At 44.2% G+C, this 22,621-nt stretch overlaps 1 protein-coding gene across 5 annotated transcripts in view; it reads right to left on the reverse strand.

Moving 5' to 3' along the window:
* Positions 1–22,621, reverse strand: part of MEST (mesoderm specific transcript) — a 242,924-nt gene that overhangs the window by 159,672 nt on the left and 60,631 nt on the right. For all 5 annotated transcript variants that reach the window (XM_069229322.1, XM_069229323.1, XM_069229324.1 and 2 more), the window contains 3 exons: positions 22,366–22,520; positions 4,373–4,452; positions 431–508 (listed from right to left, as the gene is read on the reverse strand). In XM_069229322.1, the coding sequence (XP_069085423.1) occupies positions 431–508; positions 4,373–4,452; positions 22,366–22,519 (312 nt within the window). In that variant the 5' untranslated portion in view covers position 22,520. The remainder of the gene's footprint in view (positions 1–430; positions 509–4,372; positions 4,453–22,365; positions 22,521–22,621) is intronic.

The raw sequence follows: 22,621 nt of genomic DNA on the forward strand, positions 1-22,621 counted from the left end.
CACTCCTTTAAAATCTCAGATTAACCCAATTAAGTAAAGTACACAACCATGTGGCGCTAATGTAGCTATTGGAAGGCCATCTGCTCTCCACACCAATACGACCACAGGGAAAGCCTAATCTCCCGAACTCGGACAATTAAATGTTCACATTATACTTATGTGCAATTCAACCAGTAAAATAATAGAAACAATTCAATTAATGTCATGTATATCAGATTTTGGAACATTTACTGTACAAAAAGACTTGAATGCACGTTTTCATCTTAAGCTGTACCGCTTTGTGACTTCAGGAATAATCATTCAGTGCATGTCATTTTAATTTGTCATAGTACTGACCAAAAATAGGAATGGAGAGCAAAACACAAATTTACTTCCAAAATAATGGCGTGAGTACTGCTGATCTGAAGTACAGTAGCTCCAAGCTATTTACCGGTTTGTCACTGAATCCAAAGCCCAGGAAATCTAGGGCTATAACTCTGTGAAATCTCTGTGTCAGCCCCTCCCAAATCTGTGAAAGAAAAGACAGAGATTTTGATTTAAACCTCCTAACTTTATAATAATACTTCTATTAATAGACATGGTTTTATATAATTCGCACTACTACAGATGTTTGCCATTTAATTTTGTTTTAAATGACAGGGTATAGGTACTATTCCTCAATTCAGTGATAATGGATGTACTACTTTACAATTCAAGGATAATTAATTTATTGACTATGGTAAGAAGAAAAACCTCTGGGGATTCAAACTGGTAACTTATCAGAATGACCCATCCGCCAAATGCTAACTCAGGCTACAAGGCTGGCAGAGGATGTAGTGGAAGTGCATATGCACTTAATTCTACATTTAAGTATAAATTCCATACGTTTTTGTAACACAAAGCCATGTTTCATCGCCAAGAAAGCTTATCATAGCTTAAAAAAAAAAAAAAAACAATCGGACAGAAAGCTAAGCAGTTAAAAAACAAAAAAAAACTGCAGTCCAAAGTTATGGTATCTAATTTCAATGTACTTAGTTTTTCAGCAAAGACTTTTGGTATAGGCAACGTAATATATATATATATATATATATATATATATATATCTCACCATAGCCTTTCCTTTGTGTTATTAGTACTGTGTCACTCTTTCAAACACTAATTAATATCCAAAGGAAAATCCAGTGATGCTTTAATACTTTTTGTGTGATGAAAACACGTTCTCTTCATTTTAAGGTAAAAAAGTGACAACATTCTGAAAATTCATGGAGTTAGTGAAATCTTAAACAAAAGGTAATTTCTTCTGACTCTTCTCTGCTGTGCACAATATTGAGGACTAGGGTGACCCATGGGAATCTACCACACCAACTGGTGGCTTGGGCCTGGTCTAGTATCAGACAGGTAGCCGCTAGGGTACGGAGAGTCTGGTCTGCTCTCCCGGCAAGGTCAGGGTCCTCCATAAGGAAAATTTACTTCCCCGAATGCCCCAGCATGGTGTGGTGACAGAGCATTCACCAGTATGGATAAAAAAGGTTGTGCCTGTGGGGAAAGGGCATGTATGTTGATGAAACGTACTTTGAGCAATGCAGATTACCAGTAATTGACTGGGGCGTCCTTCTCTGTTATCAGCCCAGTGCTTACTAATGCACCCAAAAGGCTCTGACAGCCTTCATGCACAATGGACTTTTGCACAGTTAAGTAGTTTTCTCAGGCTTCTTAGTTTTATATTTTTATGAAGCAATATTTGTGAGTGATAATGCCTTTTCACACAAGAATCTAAATGTATATGATGAGTTAGCATTTTTTTTAGATGAAACAAGTTTATTATGATGTATAGAAATATGTATATTAGTGTATTTAACTAGGTCATATTTTACTGAAAACGCCATCTTGAACAAGATCAATGATGTTTCTGTCACTCACTCTTGTCTCCCCCACTCGCTTACTTTCTCCCCACAAGATCCGCTGAGCAAAGTAAAGTTGATGTAATGATTTCTTTCCACAATTATGAATACATAACTTTGGATGAACTTTTCCTTGTTCCTGATTTGTTTCAAACTCAAGGTCCCTCCGCTGTAGTTCCATTATGAAAATTGGTCCTGTATATTTGCGTGAAGATTCATAGGTAATTTTTTCATATTTTCTCAAATTTTAGTATAGAGGATGGTGACGCTTATTAGTCTGATTTGCCAAAGCATTTATACTTTTGCTCACATCGTGATGATTCTGCTTATTTACTGATTTGTTATCCAATAAATGTGGCATAAGAACCCCTAGATTTTGGGGGTTAGTCAGAATATTTTTGTAAGATTTTTCAGAAGACTTTCCTGTTCTACTAGGGATGCTACCCGAGTTCTGTTTGATTTTTGATGCTCATTAGTACTCGGAATAGTTTCTGAATTTGACTACCCTATATAACTCCACATTGAAGCTTTCAAGGCATTTAATCTGTATTGCTTAAATATAAAAAAATCAAAAAAATGGTTTAACTTTCTTTTAATCCAGAACTCAATTATTGAATGGCCACTATTGCTTATATTTGTTAGTCTTCCAAACTGATGGTTGTGAGAGGGTTTTTTTGTGCAAATTTCAATTTGTGGGAGACCTGTATAGGGTGAATTTTAAATAATTTGAATTTGGACATTTTCTGGATTTGGGGGTATGGTTTTTTGCTCCCACATTGTTCACTACACTGCTAAATAAACGATATACATGACTCCTCAGCCTTCAACAACAGGGAACCATCCAATTTTCACTATCAAACTAGCTGCTAATACGTTTTTCAAAAAGGACTCTGCTTTAGATACTACCGCAACCGTTTACCTTTCTATGAAGTTGATTTTCAGCTATTTCAAGGGTTCTTGCTGCCAGGAGACTGGCTACAGTTATGGGGTGACCACAGTGATGGATAACTACAGGTTGAGCAGCACTGTGTCACTGGTACTCTCCCTACCTGCGAGTACAGGTGGAGAAGGACACCTCACCAGACCAAGGAGCAAGCTACAGAAATGAAACAGCTTTCAAGGGAATCTTATGAACTCTTCTCCCAACTTCTGGAGTATGAATATACCCTCCTTAGTACACAAGAAATTGATTGCTTCATGACCGGCCTCAGTTATGGCATTGCCAGCACGGGTACTCCATCTGCAATGTAGAGTTGTAAGTGCCTGTAGGATGAGGGGCATATTGTGATTGCAGTTTGGGTCAGTGCTACTGGAACACTGGTCTGGACAGGAAGTAAGACTACACTCCCCGGGGGGACAGGGGAGGTAGGGACGCTTGATCTATCAAACAGACACAGATAAAGGACTGCTATGCTGTCAGTGCAAAAACAAAATAGAAGGGGTATTCATCTAACGTGTCTGATGATAATGATGGATAAGTATTTTTACTGCTGCATGTATGTTTTGTTTATTGTCAGAACATTTTATTCTGCTGTTATGACAAGGAGGAGAAGTGCCTAGTGGATTCCCTACCTCAGCAGACCCTCCTGTGATGAAGGTAGTATGATATAATGGTAGCAATGGCTGCTGTGTGCATGTGCGCATGTGTGCCCTGCATTGCTACTGCCAGTGGTGCCCTGTTGAGTATGCCTTTAGAAAGCCTATCGCCACTTTCAAATTGTACAGAAGCCAAAACTTGCTTTTGTTAATGCTTGTGTAGGGGGACAGGGGTGATCATACTCTCCTGTGGTAAGCAAAGGGGTGAGAAAGGAGGATGGGGATCCAGTTACTTACCAGTAATCTTTATTACTTGAAATCTGTTTCATCGCCATCCTTGCCCTCCCTTCATAGGCACATCTGTATCTACAGACTGGAGAATCATTTGCAAGCGGGGGGGGGGGTGTTCGGAAAGGAGGAGGAAGGAGGGAGCAGTTTCCAATGTCGGCACCTTATGTTCAAACAATAGCTGCTAACCTGTTTAAGAGAACAGACGTGGGGGGTGAAGGGTGCATGGACTGTGCCCCAGCCTGGGGAGGTAAAGGCCTAGTCGCCATGTTCTCGAGGCATGGTGCACTCTGCTTTCAACCTCTGCCCTCACACATCATCAACTGCAACCAGGGGCGGAGGCCTGAGAGATATGTTCAGGGGTGGACATGCATAAGTTTGCTCCTTTAGGAAGCATTCAGAAAAAGTGAAAAGGATGTAGTTGCAAGACTCCACATACATGGGAATAGAATGTCCTTAGCAGCTGGGCTCAGTTCTCGAAGTTATAACTGCAAATGTGAAAAGGCACTACAAATGAGGACACAGCAAACCAAAGGTGCATGATTTAACAAAAGATGCCTATTATCTCACAAAGTTTAAGACTTTATTGTGCTGCAACAGCGTAACATCTGTGCTATATAAAACACCAGAAAAGAAAAACAAGAAACCGAAAAGCTTTGCCACCTCACCTTGTACCAATCATAACTGGAGGTAGGAAAGCCGTGCAGAAGAACAAGGACATCCGAGCTGCCAACTGCACCCCAGGAATCTGGAAAAGAATAGAACATATGAGGACATACCATTTGCAGACGTGTAGCGTCTTCTCTGGGTGGCACATTTGAGTCACTAAACTGTGTGCTCTATACGTTTTATCTGAATGTAGTATTTAACTTTAGACAATGTCTCTGTCTTTTAGTTTCTTTTATCAGGTATAGCGCATGAAATGGAAAGAATAACTGTTCAGAGCATAATCAAATGACTTCCCCAGGTGATGCTTGTTCCAGTACAGCAGCGCAGAGTAACTCGATTCGACGACTTATGGTCTCACTATTTAGGTATATTGAGAGAGGGAACTACACCAAGGTGTAGGTCAGCTGTAAGGTGATAGGACTCCAAGTGGCAAGCAGACAGCACACTCTAGGCTGTGACAAACCCCATGCGTGCTAGCATCCTCGATGGACACTCGTTAGCCTTCTTAGCCATCCATCTTCAATGGAGTGGAAAGGTCACCAAGAGACAAAATGAAGAATCCCTGTGTTTTCTCTATAGGACTCACTGATATTTCACTGTAGAAGGGGATCTTCATGTAGGCTTTTCTAGGAAACTACAGCAGATAACTGTCATCTTGTGCATGTAAGTGAATCAGGAGAGGATATATTATGCAGTAGAGTGTAATTTGCTGTATATTACCATCACTGAGTGGGGAGAGGGGGAGGCAGACACACGAGTCGAAGACTCAAGTTAGTCATTATGCCCCTCCCATAACTTATCACCGGTAATAAATAGGCTACTGCACACAGCATATTCGTTGTAAAGATTTTACTGGTAAGTATTAATTGTGTGTGTGTATATGTATATATATATACACACACACAATTAATACTTACCAGTAAAATCTTTACAACGAATATGCTGTGTGCAGTAGCCTATTTATTACCGGTGATATACACACACACAATTAATACTTACCAGTAAAATATTAATTGTGTGTGTGTGTGTGTGTATATATATATATATATATATATCTTTACAACGAATATGCTGTGTGCAGTACCCTATTTATTACCGGTGATAAGTTACCGTATATATACACACACACACACACACACACACATACACATATATGTAAATAGAGATATATATATAGATATATGTATTAGGGAAAGGTCGTTTTAAGGTGGGTATTGATTTTTGCGTGGTAAGTGTTTTTTTTAGGGTGGGTATTTGTTTTTGGGTGACAAGGGAATTTTTAGATTTTAGGGTGGGTATGGATTTTTGTGTGGCAAGTGAATTTTTAGGTTTTAGGTGGATATGGGTTTTTGGTGGCAAAGGGAGTTTTTAGGGTTTAGAGTGGTTATGGATTTTTGGGTGGCAAGGGTAATTTTAGGGTTTGGGGAGGGTATGGTTTTTTTGGGGTGTAAGGGGTTTTTAGGGTTTGTATGGGTTTTTGGGTGGCAACTTTTTTTTTAGGGTTTAGAGTGGTTATAGGTTTTTGGGAGGTAAGGACAAATTTAGGCTTTAGGGTGGGTATGGGTTTTTGGGAGGCCAGGCAATTGTTAAGATTTAGAGTGGGTATGGGTTTTTGGGTCCCAAGGCCAATTTTAGGGTTTAGAGTGGGTATGGGTTTTTGGGTGGCAAGGGTAATTTTAGGGTAGGTATGGGTTTTTTGAAGTTTAGGGTGGGTATGGGTATTTGAGTGGTAAGGGTTTTTTAGGGATATATATATATATATATATATATATATATATATATATATATATATATATATACACACACATATACATACAGAGTCACATTTTACTTACCACTTACACTTTTACCACGCATTTGCCTTTATCAATCATGCCTTTACAATGAAATTTTGGTTGTAAAGGCATGCATGGTAAAGGCATATTAGTGGTAAAAGTTTTTGTTGTAAAGGAATGTGTGGTAAAGATGCATTCGTTGTCATGACCGCGGGGTAAATGCATGGTGGTATTGGCATGCATGGTTTCGTCATGGACCAACATATATAGTTTATGCCATGTTTTTCTTTCATGTTTCATTGTTTCAACAAATGGTACTTAACAGAAAGCAAGATGTGTGGTGCTAAATGTGTGCAGTATGGTAAAAAAAGAAAGTTGGGAAAGTTCTTTTCAAGTGTAAAGTAATTATTACGTGCAATGTGTGAGACAGTATTGTGGTTATAAACTCGACCTCTAGGTTGTAGAAATAAATATATGAGTGTAACTTTAACTTGTACAGTTGCTCTAAAGTGTTACTGGGCCACATTTATTTTCACAGTCATGGCATATCTATATAATATCTATATATCACCTACTGTTAGTCGCCAGTAAGTAGTTATAGTTAGGACCTAGTTTCAATTGAAAACGCATTTTTTGACTTGCCCATATTTTTGGCACCAATGGAGGAATTTTCAAGAAATTTTCCAAAAAAGTGTGCCAAAGATACTTGTTGTGCATGGGAAGTTTTGGGGTGATCCGTCAAGCGAGGGCTGAGAAAAAGGTGGGGGGGTCAAAAGAAGTACATTTTCCATGTTAATTCTCATAGGAGCTTTGAACACGACTACAGCCCGAACCCCTCGATGGAATTACATAAAATTTGGCAGCAAGGTAGCTTTCGGTACACAGATTAAACATTTGTTTATTTGGTGTAAATTTGTTCAGTAGTTTTGCAGATATTAAAGGAAAACTAAATTTGTATATCTAGAGGCGCGAAGGCTTCGCAACTCCAGTTAGGGCGGATTTGCATACCCTCACACCATAGAAGGGCACTGATTGACTGATCGCAACCTGAGTGGAAAGTTGCAGTCGCATTTCTCTACATTAGGAAACTGTCCGCAGGGCTGCAATATAGTTGAAGGGGTCACGGTAGAGGCTGCCTGACCCTATTATTCATTCAATTTTGTGATATTATTAAGTGAAAAGGATGAAGAAATTAGTTCAGAACTTTTTTTTGGCCATCTTTGGGATTCTCAAATCAGTCACAATGCTACACAAATAAGTCTACTTTAAAAAATAAATAAATAAACACACACATATCACTCAGACAGCAACACACCCACTCAGAAACTGACGTACGCACTCAGAGACACTCTCAGACATTCATGCACCCACTCACAGGCCCACTCAGCCACCTACTCACAGACCTGTTCAGAAACTTGTGCACCCACTCACAAACTCATGCTTCCACTCACAGACTTACGCAGCCATTCACACATACACTCACAGATCTACTCAGGCACTCACGCACCCACTCAGAGACTCATGCACGCACTCATGGTCTCAGAGACTGATGCACTGACTCTAGGACCCATTGAGAGAGTCATGCACTCACTCAAACACCACTGAGGTACTCATGGAGGCACTCAGGCACTCATACAGTCACTCACAGATTCACTCAGATACTCATGCATCCTAGTAACTGTAGCTCGTGCCCTAAGGTAACAATAACTAGTACCCTCGCCATGCATGCAGGCCAGGCCCTGCGGCCAACCCCAGCTGCGCATTGCCAAAGGTTGCGGGTTGGAGTGGTTATAAGGGGTTGGCAGCAGCCCCTACAGCCAAGCCTGCTGCACAAGGCCAAAGACCGTGCCTGGTGGGGGCTGGTGTGGTTATAGGGGGTTGGCCGTGCCCTAAGGTAAATAGTGCCTTCGCAATGCACTGCTAATAACCCCATATATTATATCACTCATGACATCTTTGATATCATAAATAATATCAATGTAACATCTGCATTAAAATTATTGAGGAGAAAACTGTGCATCACAGGGGTGCGAGCTATAGTTAGTTACCTTAGAGCACGCGTTATAGGTACCTGAGCTACCCATAACTGTAACTGCTGAATTTCTATGGTTGTGTGTGAGTAAATTCAGAACCTAACTATAACGTCCCTGTAACATTTGTTTTTTTTTTGTGAATTTCTATGTTTTTTTTCTATTCCCTAACTATAACATCCCTGTAACCTTTGCTTTTTAAAGTGAAAAAAAAGTATATGTATTCACTGAAAAAACCCAAAAGGTTAGAGGGCTGTTATAGTTAGGCTCACATTTCACACATACAAAACCAGTGAAATTCAGCAGTTATATTTACCTCTGCTAACTATAACTTGCACCACCGTAATGCACTGCTTAGGACCTTACATATTACATCACTCATAACATGGTCAGTGATATCACTGATGACATCATCCAGTGAATGTAAGTGGTTGAATGGATGTGTAACGGGGGTCTGAATGGCTGTACAGGTCAGTGGGTGTGTGTGTGCGCTTGTATGGGTGAATGATGGAATGTGTTTGTGACTGTATCAATGAGTGAGTGGGTGGGTGAGTCTGAGTGTATGATTGAGTGAGTGGATTTATCAGTGGATTTATGCCTAAGTGTGGATGTGTCAGTGACTTTATGGGAGAGAGTAGTTGTGTGAGTAGCTGTATCAGTTAGTTACTGGTTGTGTGAGTGTCTGCATTAGTGTGTGGGTGTGTGAGTGCTTTTACGGATGAGGGAGTCAGTGTGTTAGTTACTATCGGTGAGTGAGTGGGAGGTTGGGTAAGTGACTGTATGGGTGAGTAACAGGGTGTGGTATTTGTTGTACAGGTGAGTTACATTGTGTGTAAGTGTCTGTATCCGGAGTGAGTGGCTGTGTCTGTGACTAGATAACTGAGTGGGTGGGTATGTGACTGCTTGTATGGGTAAGTGAGTGGGTATATTAGTGGCTGTGTGGGAATGTTATTTGTTTTTGTGAGTGGTTGTAGAGGTGTATGAGTTGGTGTGTGAGTAGCTGTCTAAGTGTATGAATAGCTGACAGTAATGTATGGGTGAGTGAGTTGTGTTAGTGGCTGGGTGAGTGTGTGTGTGTCAGTAGTCTTATGGGCCTATGAATAAGTATGTGAGTAGTTATGTGTGTGGGAGTACAATTGTTTGTACTGTGGTATGAGTTAGTGTTTCAGTTTTTTAAGTGTCTTTTTTAGCTATGGTGCTAACAGGTCAGGGTGATTCTACGCTGGCACCTTGTCTTATTGTTTTACATTTTTTGTGGGATTCAGCAGAAGCAGAGTCCCAAGGAAGTGTTGCCAGCCAAACAGAGCTGTGCAGCTCATGCACAAGGTCTTATTTTCAGAGTCGTCTGGGAGGATCCACTGCCCTAGATATGCAAATTTATTTTTTCTGTAATATCTCAAAAACCACTCACACCAAATTACCAAAAGCACAATCTGCATACCGTAGTTAGGTGACTGTCAGTGACAACATTAACGTTTTGAACTTAAAGAAACTACACAGAAATTCACCAGTCATAGTTAGCAGATCTAACTATAACTTGTGCCCATGCCATGCACTGCCTATGAGCTCACATACTACATCTAAGTATTTCTATGTTTTTTTTTTTTTAAATCTTTTTACCACACCTAACTATAACGCTAATTTAACCTTTTTTTTTTTTCCAGTTACTTTGTATGGTTTTTTTTTTACGTAAAGCAATATGTAATCATCATATGTATAGCCAAACCCCTGCTGCAAATGGCCTTTGGCAAGCCCTACAGAGGCACCCAACCCGCAGTGCGCATAACCTTTGGCCGTGCAAAGCAGGGGGTTGGCAATAGGGCCTGGTCTGGCTGCCTGCGAGGTGTTGGATGCAGGTTCCGGCTGCAAGTCAGGCACTGTGGCCAAACCCCCAGCAGGTTACTAACTCTACACCACACCCAGCCTTTGTTGTGCGCAGCGTAGGGTGGACATTCATGTCCCGTAACTCCATCCCTTGGGGCCAAAACATATATATTAAGGGGAGGGGGCCTGCAGCCTCCTGCCTGACCCTCAATTGACCCTTTAAACCCCATTCCCTGAGGCCAAATACAATGCAACAGAGGAGGAGGGCATGCTGACCCCCTCCTCAAGCCTTAATAGGCCCCAGAGACCACATTCCTGGGGTCAAATACAATAAACTATTAAAGAGGGGCTGCGCGGCCACACTCCCATGCCTTCTTGACCCCGGGAACCCCCATCCCCTGAGGACAAAATGTAAGAGGAGAAGGCGTGCAGCCCCCCTCCGCTAGCCCATCCCCAGGGCCAAATATGATGAAAATGGGGGAGTGTACCATGCGCCGTAGTAGGCCTCAGGAATCCAATCCCAAGGGAGTTTCCTGGTTTTCTGCTTACCTGCTGCCAGCGACAATGTCTTCCAGCAGCACCTGGACCAGCCACCAGGACCAGCCAGAGCAGCACCAGCGCTGCACAAAAGCCACTCAGAACCTCGCCAGCCCAGCGAGTCCCTTCCCACCATTTCACCTGCCGCCGCCCTCAGCCCCGCCCACTTCCCAGTCCTTAAATAGAGCACACTGCGCAGCTGTGCCGCCGCCGTGCCAAAGGCAAGCCAGTCGCGCCTGGACTGCACCCAGTGCCAGGAACCCTGGCCCCGCACCATCCACCACTACAACCCCAACACACTCCACGCACTCAACATCGGACGATCCCCCGCTTGCCACCACACATTTCCAAGAGACACCAAGGGACCCTTCACTTGTCGTGACTGCAGATTCACCAGCCTCCGCAACTCTAATCCACCCCGAGGACCCACGAAGCAGAACACAACCTCAGCTGCATCCTGATCAACATGCACTCCATCTACAGGCACGCCATCGAGCTCTGGAACCTCATCGACACAACATCCCCGGACGTTGCCTTCCTCACGGAAACCTGACTAAACCACTCCTAGGCACCGGACATTGCCATCGCCATCCCTGATGGCTACAAGATCATCTGAAAAGACTGCACAAACCGACCTGGGGGAGGCATTGCCATTATCCACAAAGAGTCCCTGAGCCTCTCCACCAACACCTAAGACACCACGACCAACATGGAACTCCTCCACTTCCCGATTGGAACTAACCAAAACACCACACTGCGAGGCACCTTCATCTACAGGCCTTCTGGCCCCTGCCCCCAGTTCTGTGACACCATTGCCAACCTCGCCACCACACACGTGCTCGCTTCCAAGGACTACATCCTCCTCAGGGATCTCAACTTCCACCTGGTGAACCCCAACGACAACAACTCCACCAAGCTGCTCGAAAACCTCACCAACCTTGAACTCAAGCAACTCATCACTTCACCCACCCACTCGGCCGGACACACACTCGACCCCATCTTCACCGCAAGCAACCACATTTCTGTCACCCACACCATCGAACTTCAATGGACTGACCACTGCTGCATCCACTTCACCTTCAGCAAACCACCCAACCAGCACCTCGCTCCCCGACCTCCGACCCCCGCAGGCGCTGGAACAAGATAACCAAGGACCAGCTATCCACCAGCCTCAATAATTCACCCCCCCCGAGACAACCTTGATGCGAACACAGCTGCCTTAGACCTCAACAACTGGATCTCAGACTGCGCCAACACCTTAGCCCTCATCAACAAACTCTCCAACAGACGCACAGCAACGAAAGCCAATTGGTTCCTCAAGGAATCCAAACAAAACTGCAGACGCCTTGAAAGAAAATGGCGCACCGACAGGACCCCCACCAACCACAAAGCCTTCAAAAAAGCCATAAACACCCACCACCAACTCATTAGGGCCACCAAGAGGAACACCTTCCAGAAACGCATCAACAACAATGCACACAACAGCAAAGAGCACTTTGCGATCATCAGCGAACTGTCCAACCCCAGAGCGAACTCCATGGACATCCCCCCCTCCCAAGAACTCTGCAACAACCTCTCCAACTACTTCCACCGCAAGATCTCAGACATCTACGAGAGCTTGCCAGCTCAAGCCTCTCTGAACCCCCGCCATCTACTTTGTTGGTCCAACATCGAAGAAACCCTCAACATCATGAACTCCATCCTCTCTGGCTCACTCAAAGACCCCTACCCCCAACACATCTCCAACAAAGCAGACAGCGCCATCACTCCCAAACTCCGGCACATCATCGACCGCTCCTTCCAAACAGCCACCTTACCAAAAACCTGGAAACATGCCAAAATCAACCCCTTATTGAAGATGCCGACCGCAGACCCAGATGGCCTCAAGAACTTCCAGACCATCTCTCTGCTCCCCTTTCTAGCGAACGTCATCGAAAAAGCTGTCAACAGACAACTCACCAAACACATCGAAGACAACAAAACCCTGGATCCTTCACAGTCAGGCTTCCAGAGCAACCACAGCACCGAAACCTCCCTCCTCGCAGCCACAGATGACATTCACATCCTCCTAGACAGGGGTGAGACCGCAGCCCTCCTCTTTCTCGACCTGTCCGCCGCCTTCAACACCATCTCCCACCACACTCTACGGACTCGTTCCATGACGCCAGCATCTGGCATTTCTGTGAGTTTTCTACATAATCGCAAATTGCTTCAATTTAAAAAAAAGAAATTATAAATTGCTTTTTTGCCCTGGCGGGGTCCCTCTTGGACCCCAGCACCAGAGCTAAGGGGTCCATACCCTGGCCGTTTTTTTTTTCCTCCAACTTTTTTTTGGGGGACTCAGCTGAAGCTGAATTCAAATATGGCTGCCAACACTTCCTGTTTTGAAGTGTTGGTAGTCAATCAGAGCTGTGCATTTCCATGCAGGAGCTCTTAATCTTCGCGAAGTCATCGTAATGGATCCATCACCCTAGACACACAAAATTAGTTTCCCTTTAATATCTCCAAAACTACTTAATAGATTTACACCAAATAAGTGAAAGCATAATCTGAGTACCGACAGCTAGCTTTCTGTCAAATTTGGTGTAATTCCATCCAGTAGTTCGGGCTGTCTAAAGGTCCTGCGGGAAGTAACATGGGTAAATGCAACTTTTTTTACCCCGCCCCCTTTTTTTTTCCTCAGCCCCTGCTTGATGGATCACCCCAAAACTTTCCATGCGTAACAATAATCACTGCAGCACTTTTTTTGGAAAATTTTGTGAAGATTCGTCAAACAGTGCAAAGATTTAGGCAAGTCCAAAAATGCTTTTTTTATGGAAACATGGTCCTAACTATACCTATCTAGTGGCGTCCCCCGCTAGGTAATGTAATTATTTTTCTACTGAAAAAAAAAACAAAGGTTAAAGTGACTTTATAGTTAGATAAGGTAATAAGATTTTAACTTACCTTAAAAAGACCAAGAAATTCAGAGAAAAAAAAAAACAAAGATTGAAGTGATGTTAAAGATAGATGTTGAAATAATTCAAAAACTATTGTTTAAAAAGCAAACAAAAAACTAGGTTATAGTTTACTGCGCGAACTATAACTTGCACCCCACCATGGACTACTTATGACATCACAAATGTAATAACATGTTAAATGTCAAAGCAAGTAGCTCAGGGATCTCCTTTTGAAGGCAAGACCTATAGGCTTTGACAAGGCTTGTTATCTCTTTTTGGATATGCTTAGGTCTCATCTATTAAACTGCACATGCTCTGCCTGTTGCAAGAGGTATTGCTACCTTAGAATAACTTAGGTTTAGAGCCCGTCCATTGCCTACTACTGATTGGCTTTGTCACTCATTTGCTCACTTATTATTCATTCGCCTGTGTGGGCTTTCCTTTCTCTTCATGTGTTTGGCCCTCGCACAGAGGGCATGGACACAGTTCTTCCACTGCTCAGTTTTCAGGTGCTACTTTTATCTTTTGGCTGAAGCACGCCTCGAGAGTGCATGTATTTTCTGGCTGCCCCACTGGTGTACTTTTTTCCTACTTCGCCATGCTCCAGTGTTCCTCCCTCTTGCCCGTGTGCTTCTCCTCTGCTTCCCCAGAGTTGCTTTCTGCCCGTGTGCTTCTCCAACCAACTTCATATTGCTCTCTTTTGCCTGTTTGCTCCCCCACCCCTAGATCTCCACTTTTATCTCTCTGTTGTTTGACTCCCTGCAGCCTGTGGCCTGTCGATTCCACCCACCCCTGTTTTTTTCTACCCACCACACCCTGTGTTGTTCACCCCCCCACCCCCCCACAGATTCCCTGTGCTGCTTTCACCCTCTGTTGCTTCATCTTTGCTGTCCTGCTTCACCCAACTTGCTTTACAAATAAACCCTTTTGTGTTGCATATTTGTTCGTCCTAGTTACGTTCTAACTTGGATCACTAATGGAAAAGAAACATAAGCAGCTGAGTTATTTTGTAAGCATGCACACCACGCATGTGCGTGCCTACAAAATGACACAGCCTTTTTTCTTTTTTTAGCCGGGTCAAAAGATTTTTTATTTTTTTTTAACTCTTTAGACATGCAGCATCTAGGATGCTGTGCAGCACGGCAGAACCAATATGTCCCAGAGGCAAGACCTATTGTCTTTGCCAATTCTTGTTTGGAGGCTGTGGTAGTGCGATCTCTTGTTGTGCTGGGCTAGGAGACAGGGGATTGAGTGTGAGCTGGTGGCACCTCTACAGTTGAAATTAGGTCAAGGCAGAGGACCGAATCTCCATTCCGTTTTTCGGTGCATCTTGCCCACAATGCTTTTCTTTTTTTCTACTCCATATGTTTTTTAACTCTGGGTTGGGTGGAGTGCTCTGTGCCAACGCCGCTTTTATTGGGCCATTCTAACAGGTCTTGAGAAAGGAAAGGCCATGTCTAGTGCGTGGTGTTGATTCAATATATGGGCTGGTGACAACTAAGAATGCACAGAAATACACCAAGCTCTTGTTCTCTATCTTTATCGTTACTTTTTGGAGATGGGTCTAGCGGCCTCAGGCCCGCTACTCTGTCTCGTAGCCTAGGATTAGGGGAACTGCAGGGTAAGCTTTCACACTTCTTTCCTTGCAAAACGTCTCGTATTCTCTTAGCACTGTGATAGATGCAAACAAGTAAGCATAAAATTCCAACCACAAAGACAAACTGCTGGCCAATGAAGTGCATTACAAAGGGACTAATTGAGATCCGAAAATATCAAAAAGGAGTCAATCCACACCATACTAGGAGTCCAAAGACTCATCAACGTTATTTAAAAAAAAAAAAATATTATCCCTCAATAACTAGTTTCTGTCAGTGGTCATCTTACCTATTGGCATACTTGTAGCCCTAGCATCATCATTGGGTCTTACCTCCACCAGGAGGGAGAGTCTGTTGACTCAGAGATATGGTGGGATCTGTGAGTGAAAAGTGCAGTGAGATTAAAATTACCTACTAACCTACTATTTATTCACAAGCAGGGATGGCGGTAAGCTTAAAAGAAAGTGTTATGTGTAAGGGATAGACTATATATCTTCCACATCTAAACAAGCGGTCAACATGTTTCAGCCTACTTGTGCCAGATGGTCGTCGGCATTCCTCAGGACCATAAATGTTATTTTTTCAGAACCCTTTGTGCACCCAATAGGACCCTTTCCTGTTGGTGCTTAAAAAATACAAGCACACTGACCTTGTTTTGGACTACAGCAGAGAAATATTTTTCCCTGCAAGACTAACACATGTATATCAACATCAAGAATAGGGGGCAACAGGGGGGGGGGGGCATACCAGTCCCAACCACTAATACGTTCATGTCTATTTCATAAGTGAATATTAATGTCTTCCACCCCTAAACTCAGAATCTGGGGAGGGAGCCTCATCCCTTCAGAATGTTAATAAAACCTCTATTATTGTCCCAGTATTTTACAACAATGCGACCAAATGAGGTTCTATTAACATACTAAAGGGATTCTCAAGAGGAAACCGAGTTTTGTAAGAAGTTTCCCTCTGCTGATGAAAACTGGGAGAATGGAATCTTTCCATAACAGCTTCTTTACTGAGAACTCTCTATATGGGTCATGCATACAAGCTATTTTATGAACAGGTGGTCGCGATTTCATACTTTGAATAAATGGCAACCAGGTGAATGAGTGTCCCACAGTGAGATGGCTACAGAGAACTGCTATGTAAAAAGTACACACAACGGTGTTGTCTGCATCCAGATTGGGAGCCTCATATCGAGTCTCCCTCCCCAGGTTCTGAGTTGAGTGATGTTGATATACATGTGTTTTTGCCTTGCAGGAATAGTATTTATCTGCTGTAGTCCAAAACAAAGTCAGTATGCTTGCTTTTTTGGCTCCAACAGGGCCTAATGGGTGCACAAAGGGGTCTGAAAGAAGTACATTTATGGCCCTGAGGAAAATAGACAACCGTTTGGCACAAGTAGGCTGAAACATATTGACTGATTTTTAGATGTGGAGGAAATAGTCTAACCCCTACACATCACACTTTATTTTAACCTTACCCCTATCCATGCTTGTGAATAAATAGTACGAATTTTAGGGATAGTAGGTAATTTTAATATCACTGCACATTTCACTCAAAGATTCCCACCATTTTTCTGAGTCAACAGACTCTTTCTCCTGGTGGAGGTAAGACCGGATGATGATGCTAGAGCTACGAGTACACCAATAGTTAAGATGAACACTGGCAGAAACTAGCTATTGAGGGTCAATATTATTATTTTTTTTAACTAACAATGAGGAGTCTTGGAATCCTAGTATGGTGTGGATTCACTCCTTTTTGATTTTTTAGGGTCGAGCCTGCGTTGCATGCGCTCGCGCATGCGTATTGCAGCGAGACGCTTTAGTTACTAGAAAAGGGCTCGGAGCCCTGTCGACGTCATGTCAGTGTGTTTCATTGGTTCGTGGGCTTGCCTAGTAAAATCTGCTTGCTTTCATTAGTGGAAGGCATGCACACGTCATGCCTTTTCCGGTGGTTAGCCCTCCTCGAGCGCAGCGACCAAATACAGAAAACATGCGAGGCTCGCTGTTTTCTGTCGGATCGTGGACTACTTTTTTCTCTATTTTCCTAGCGCGATTTCGCTTGGCAGAAGTCGAGCGCTTTGCACAGTTATTTTCACTTTTTTGGGTTCCCTACATAAAAGCACTTTTGCCGATAGATGAAAAGTCGGGTTAGGAGTTTACAACACGATCAGCTCTAACATGAGCAAACGCGAGACCCGTTGCATTGCAAATGCTTGTCTGATTATGCATGGGAAACTGAGTAAATCCCTTTCAGTTGCTTCTCACTTCCTCCTCTTGATGATTTGGTGTTAAGACCAAACTTCTTTGTCTCAACTACTGCAGGAAGCCTGGATGGGTCTGTGCAATACTGCAATAGCGAATAGAGACATGAACCTTGAACAAGGCAAGCTAGAGTGTACAACAAGAGATGTGTTTAAACTCTATGCTAACAGCACTTCGGATCCACTGTGGACGAGGTTAGAGAAGGCAAAGTTCTCCCACAAAGTGCTTCCCGCCACTAAGGCAGATCAAGCCCTCGCAAAACAAATGGTGGCATTATGAGTATTTTTTTGGGGGTGGGGGGGAGATGGGGCTTTGAACAGGTTGCTGGCATTATAACTACAGCAGAGAAAGACACAGATAATGATGAGATGGGAGCGGCCATTTACTGACTCACGTCATAGATACTACAGAAGCATTTGCTACACACCGTGAGCATCTCTATATTCCAGACCTTTGCCACCATCAGTGAGCAGATCATTTTACACAGGGTGTAGCTGCCTAACCTTTCTCCAGAGCACAGATACCTGCTAGTGGGTGATGAGATTATATTGGTCTGGTGGGAATTTGACTTGCAAACTCTGCAGATGACAGTTTTCTGGGGGAGTTGTAAAAAATATGAACTTCAAATTTTGCATCAGTGCGATATGTGGTCTTTTAAATAGGCATAATAACCTTGACCTTTGGGCCGCATATCCAGGAAAGTTATAGAAACATTATTACCCAAAGAATGGAATGATCCAGTAGCAGCCGTGGCTTGTCATTAAGGGCGGATGGGCCCCCTGCCTGCCACAAAGAATGTGTCAGGTTGAGCAAAGGTCAGCCTGATAGACACTATTCATGTTTGGGTAAGGCAGCAAAGTGCTGCACATGTGCTAAATGCACAGGCGCCTAACTACTAGAGCTAAAATGTGCCTGGCTGAAGATTTCACAGCCCAGCAAAGTCTTCTGTGAGTCTCTCGCTCATATTGAGAAGTAATGTCACTGATAAACTCAGACCTGGTTGTCTCAGTATTGAGCACTGAAGCAGCTAGGGTAGACTGTCCATCGGTGATGCTCGTCACAGACTGGGTTGCGGTCAGCAACTCTCCCAGACACCATCTGTAGGAGGCTGGACTGGCTTGTAGTGAGTACCAAGGGGTACTTGCACCTTGCACCAGGCCCAGTTATCCCTTATTAGTGTATAGGGTGTCTAGCAGCTTAGGCTGATAGATAATGGTAGCTTAGCAGAGCAGCTTAGGCTGAACTAGGAGACGTGTGAAGCTACCACAGTACCACTTAGTGTCATATGCACAATATCATAAGAAAACACAATACACAGTTATACTAAAAATAAAGGTACTTTATTTTTATGACAATATGCCAAAGTATCTTAGAGTGTACCCTCAGTGAGAGGATAGGAAATATACACAAGATATATATACACAATAGCAAAAATATGCAGTATAGTCTTAGAAAACAGTGCAAACAATGTATAGTTACAATAGGATGCAATGGGGAAACATAGGGATAGGGGCAACACAAACCATATACTCCAAAAGTGGAATGCGAACCACGAATGGACCCCAAACCTATGTGACCTTGTAGAGGGTCGCTGGGACTATTAGAAAATAGTGAGAGTTAGAAAAATAACCCTCCCCAAGACCCTGAAAAGTGAGTGCAAAGTGCACTAAAGTTCCCCTAAGGACAAAGAAGTCGTGTTAGAGGAATAATGCAGGAAAGACACAAACCAACAATGCAACAACTGTGGATTTCCAATCTAGGGTACCTGTGGAACAAGGGGACCAAGTCCAAAAGTCACAAGCAAGTCGGAGAAGGGCAGATGCCCAGGAAATGCCAGCTGCGGGTGCAAAGAAGCTTCTACTGGACAGAAGAAGCTGCGGTTTCTGCAGGAACGCAAAGGGCTAGAGACTTCCCCTTTGGAGGACGGATCCCTCTCGCCTTGTAGAGTCGTGCAGAAGTGTTTTCCCGCCGAAAGAACGCCAACAAGCCTTGCTAGCTGCAAATCGTGCGGTTAGCGTTTTTGGACGCTGCTGTGGCCCAGGAGGGACCAGGAGGTCGCAAATTGGACCAGGAGGTAGAGGGGACGTCGAGCAAGACAAGGAGCCCTCTTAGCAGCAGGTAGCACCCGGAGAAGTGCCAGAAACAGGCACTACGAGGATGCGTGAAACGGTGCTCACCCGAAGTTACACAAAGGAGTCCCACGTCGCCGGAGACCAACTTAGAAAGTCGTGCAATGCAGGTTAGAGTGCCGTGGACCCAGGCTTGGCTGTGCACAAAGGATTTCCGCCGGAAGTGCACAGGGGCCGGAGTAGCTGCAAAAGTCGCGGTTCCCAGCAATGCAGCCCAGCGAGGTGAGGCAAGGACTTACCTCCACCAAACTTGGACTGAAGAGTCACTGGACTGTGGGGGTCACTTGGACAGAGTTGCTGGATTCGAAGGACCTCGCTTGTCGTGCTGAGAGGAGACCCAAGGGACCGGTAATGCAGCTTTTTGGTGCCTGCGGTTGCAGGGGGAAGATTCCGTCGACCCACGGGAGATTTCTTCGGAGCTTCTGGTGCAGAGAGGAGGGAGACTACCCCCACAGCATGCACAAGCAGGAAAACAGTCGAGAAGGCGGCAGGATCAGCGTTACAGAGTTGCAGTAGTCGTCTTTGCTACTATGTTGCAGGTTTGCAGGCTTCCAGCGCGGTCAGCAGTCGATTCCTTGGCAGAAGGTGAAGAGAGAGATGCAGAGGAACTCGGATGAGCTCTTGCATTCGTTATCTAAAGTTTCCCCAGAGACAGAGACCCTAAATAGCCAGAAAAGAGGGTTTGGCTACCTAGGAGAGAGGATAGGCTAGCAACACCTGAAGGAGCCTATCACAAGGAGTCTCTGACGTCACCTGGTGGCACTGGCCACTCAGAGCAGTCCAGTGTGCCAGCAGCACCTCTGTTTCCAAGATGGCAGAGGTCTGGAGCACACTGGAGGAGCTCTGGACACCTCCCAGGGGAGGTGCAGGTCAGGGGAGTGGTCACTCCCCTTTCCTTTGTCCAGTTTCGCGCCAGAGCAGGGCTAAGGGGTCCCCTGAACCGGTGTAGACTGGCTTATGCAGAATTGGGCACATCTGTGCCCAACAAAGCATTTCCAGAGGCTGGGGGAGGCTACTCCTCCCCTGCCTTCACACCATTTTCCAAAGGGAGAGGGTGTCACACCCTCTCTCAGAGGAAGTTCTTTGTTCTGCCATCCTGGGCCAGGCCTGGCTGGACCCCAGGAGGGCAGATGCCTGTCTGAGGGGTTGGCAGCAGCAGCAGCTGCAGTGAAACCCCAGGAAGGGCAGTTTGGCAGTACCAGGGTCTGTGCTACAGACCACTGGGATCATGGGATTGTGCCAACTATGCCAGGATGGCATAGAGGGGGCAATTCCATGATCATAGACATGTTATATGGCCATATTCGGAGTTACCATTGTGAAGCTACATATAGGTAGTGACCTATATGTAGTGCACGCGTGTAATGGTGTCCCGCACTCACAAAGTTCAGGGAATTGGCTCTGAACAATGTGGGGGCACCTTGGCTAGTGCCAGGGTGCCCTCACACTAAGTAACTTTGCACCTAACCTTTACCAGGTAAAGGTTAGACACATAGGTGACTTATAAGTTACTTAAGTGCAGTGTAAAATGGCTGTGAAATAACGTGGACGTTATTTCACTCAGGCTGCAGTGGCAGGCCTGTGTAAGAATTGTCAGAGCTCCCTATGGGTGGCAAAAGAAATGCTGCAGCCCATAGGGATCTCCTGGAACCCCAATACCCTGGGTACCTCAGTACCATATACTAGGGAATTATAAGGGTGTTCCAGTAAGCCAATGTAAATTGGTAAAATTGGTCACTAGCCTGTTAGTGACAATTTGAAAGAAATGAGAGAGCATAACCACTGAGGTTCTGATTAGCAGAGCCTCAGTGAGACAGTTAGGCACTACACAGGGAACACATACATATAGGCCACAAACTTATGAGCACTGGGGTCCTGACTAGCAGGGTCCCAGTGACACATAACAAACATACTGAAAACATAGGGTTTTCACTATGAGCACTGGGCCCTGGCTAGCAGGATCCCAGTGAGACAGTGAAAACACCCTGACATACACTCACAAACAGGCCAAAAGTGGGGGTAACAAGGCTAGAAAGAGGCTACTTTCTCACACCATCCCACTCTGTGACGAGGTAAAAAAGATCCTCCCCTCATTGGCTGACCCATAACAAGGTCAACCAATAAGTTGGAGGCGGCAGGATCTTCCTTCCATCCTTTTCTTACCTGAACCCTCCTGGAAACAAACAAGGCTTCTGCTTCTCCCTCCCAGTTAAAAGTGGTATTGTAGCTTTCACCTTCAATTTATTTCAGGACCTGCTGTGCTTCCTTCAAGGCTATAAACTCTAACACACCCTCTACCTGCCACAATAAGTCAAGATCTCCTGTGGCCAATGCAACACAGACGGCAATGACATGTGGATCTGCAAGCCATGCAAGGGCATTCGTCACAAGATGTGAAATATCACAAGATAGAGAAAGTACTCGATATGAACTGTATTAACTGGCTTGTACACAGTGCATTATTTCAGTAGCATTGCAACTAGGCCAGTTCTTCACTTTGCTTGGGATGTCATGAACCACAACATAGCTAAGGGGCTATACAGTGAGCCACAAACAGTTTCACACAGAGAATTTATGCATGTAAACTAAACAGCACCCATCAAACACGAATCCATGTACGCACTTTTGCAAAGCAGAAGCAATAGTGTGCTTGTTCTTTTATGGGACCATGGATATGGTGAGGAGAGGGAAGAATACAAGATAGTCACTAGCGGCTGAAGAGCATTAGGAGTTTGGATATGATATGTTCTGGGAGCTCTGAGCAAATTAGGAAACAAACACAATTGTTTACATAAATAAGAGCAAAACTCAATTTAGGGACCAAATGAAAGAGTTCATGTTATACAATAATTAGGGGGGTATTGGGTCATTCATGAAAAAATGGGCTGCGACTTACCTTGATAGAAAATACGTTGATTTTTAAAAGTGAAGAATGCCCCAGATGACCTCCAGGTATGGAGGGCTGGGGACAAGTTTGGCGGAGGGATGTGAAGGTACACTGCAATTAAGGGCACCGTCAGAAGCCCAACTTGGACCCACCACTCTTTCATTCTGCGAAAAACAGAAGATCGAAGAATTAGCAAGTTGGACCACACCAATCATCAAAGCCCTACAAAAACCTTCCAACACAAGCACAACTCTGCACCATACAA

Source organism: Pleurodeles waltl, chromosome 4_1, assembly GCF_031143425.1.
Source record: "Pleurodeles waltl isolate 20211129_DDA chromosome 4_1, aPleWal1.hap1.20221129, whole genome shotgun sequence".
Taxonomy (NCBI): domain Eukaryota; kingdom Metazoa; phylum Chordata; class Amphibia; order Caudata; family Salamandridae; genus Pleurodeles; species Pleurodeles waltl.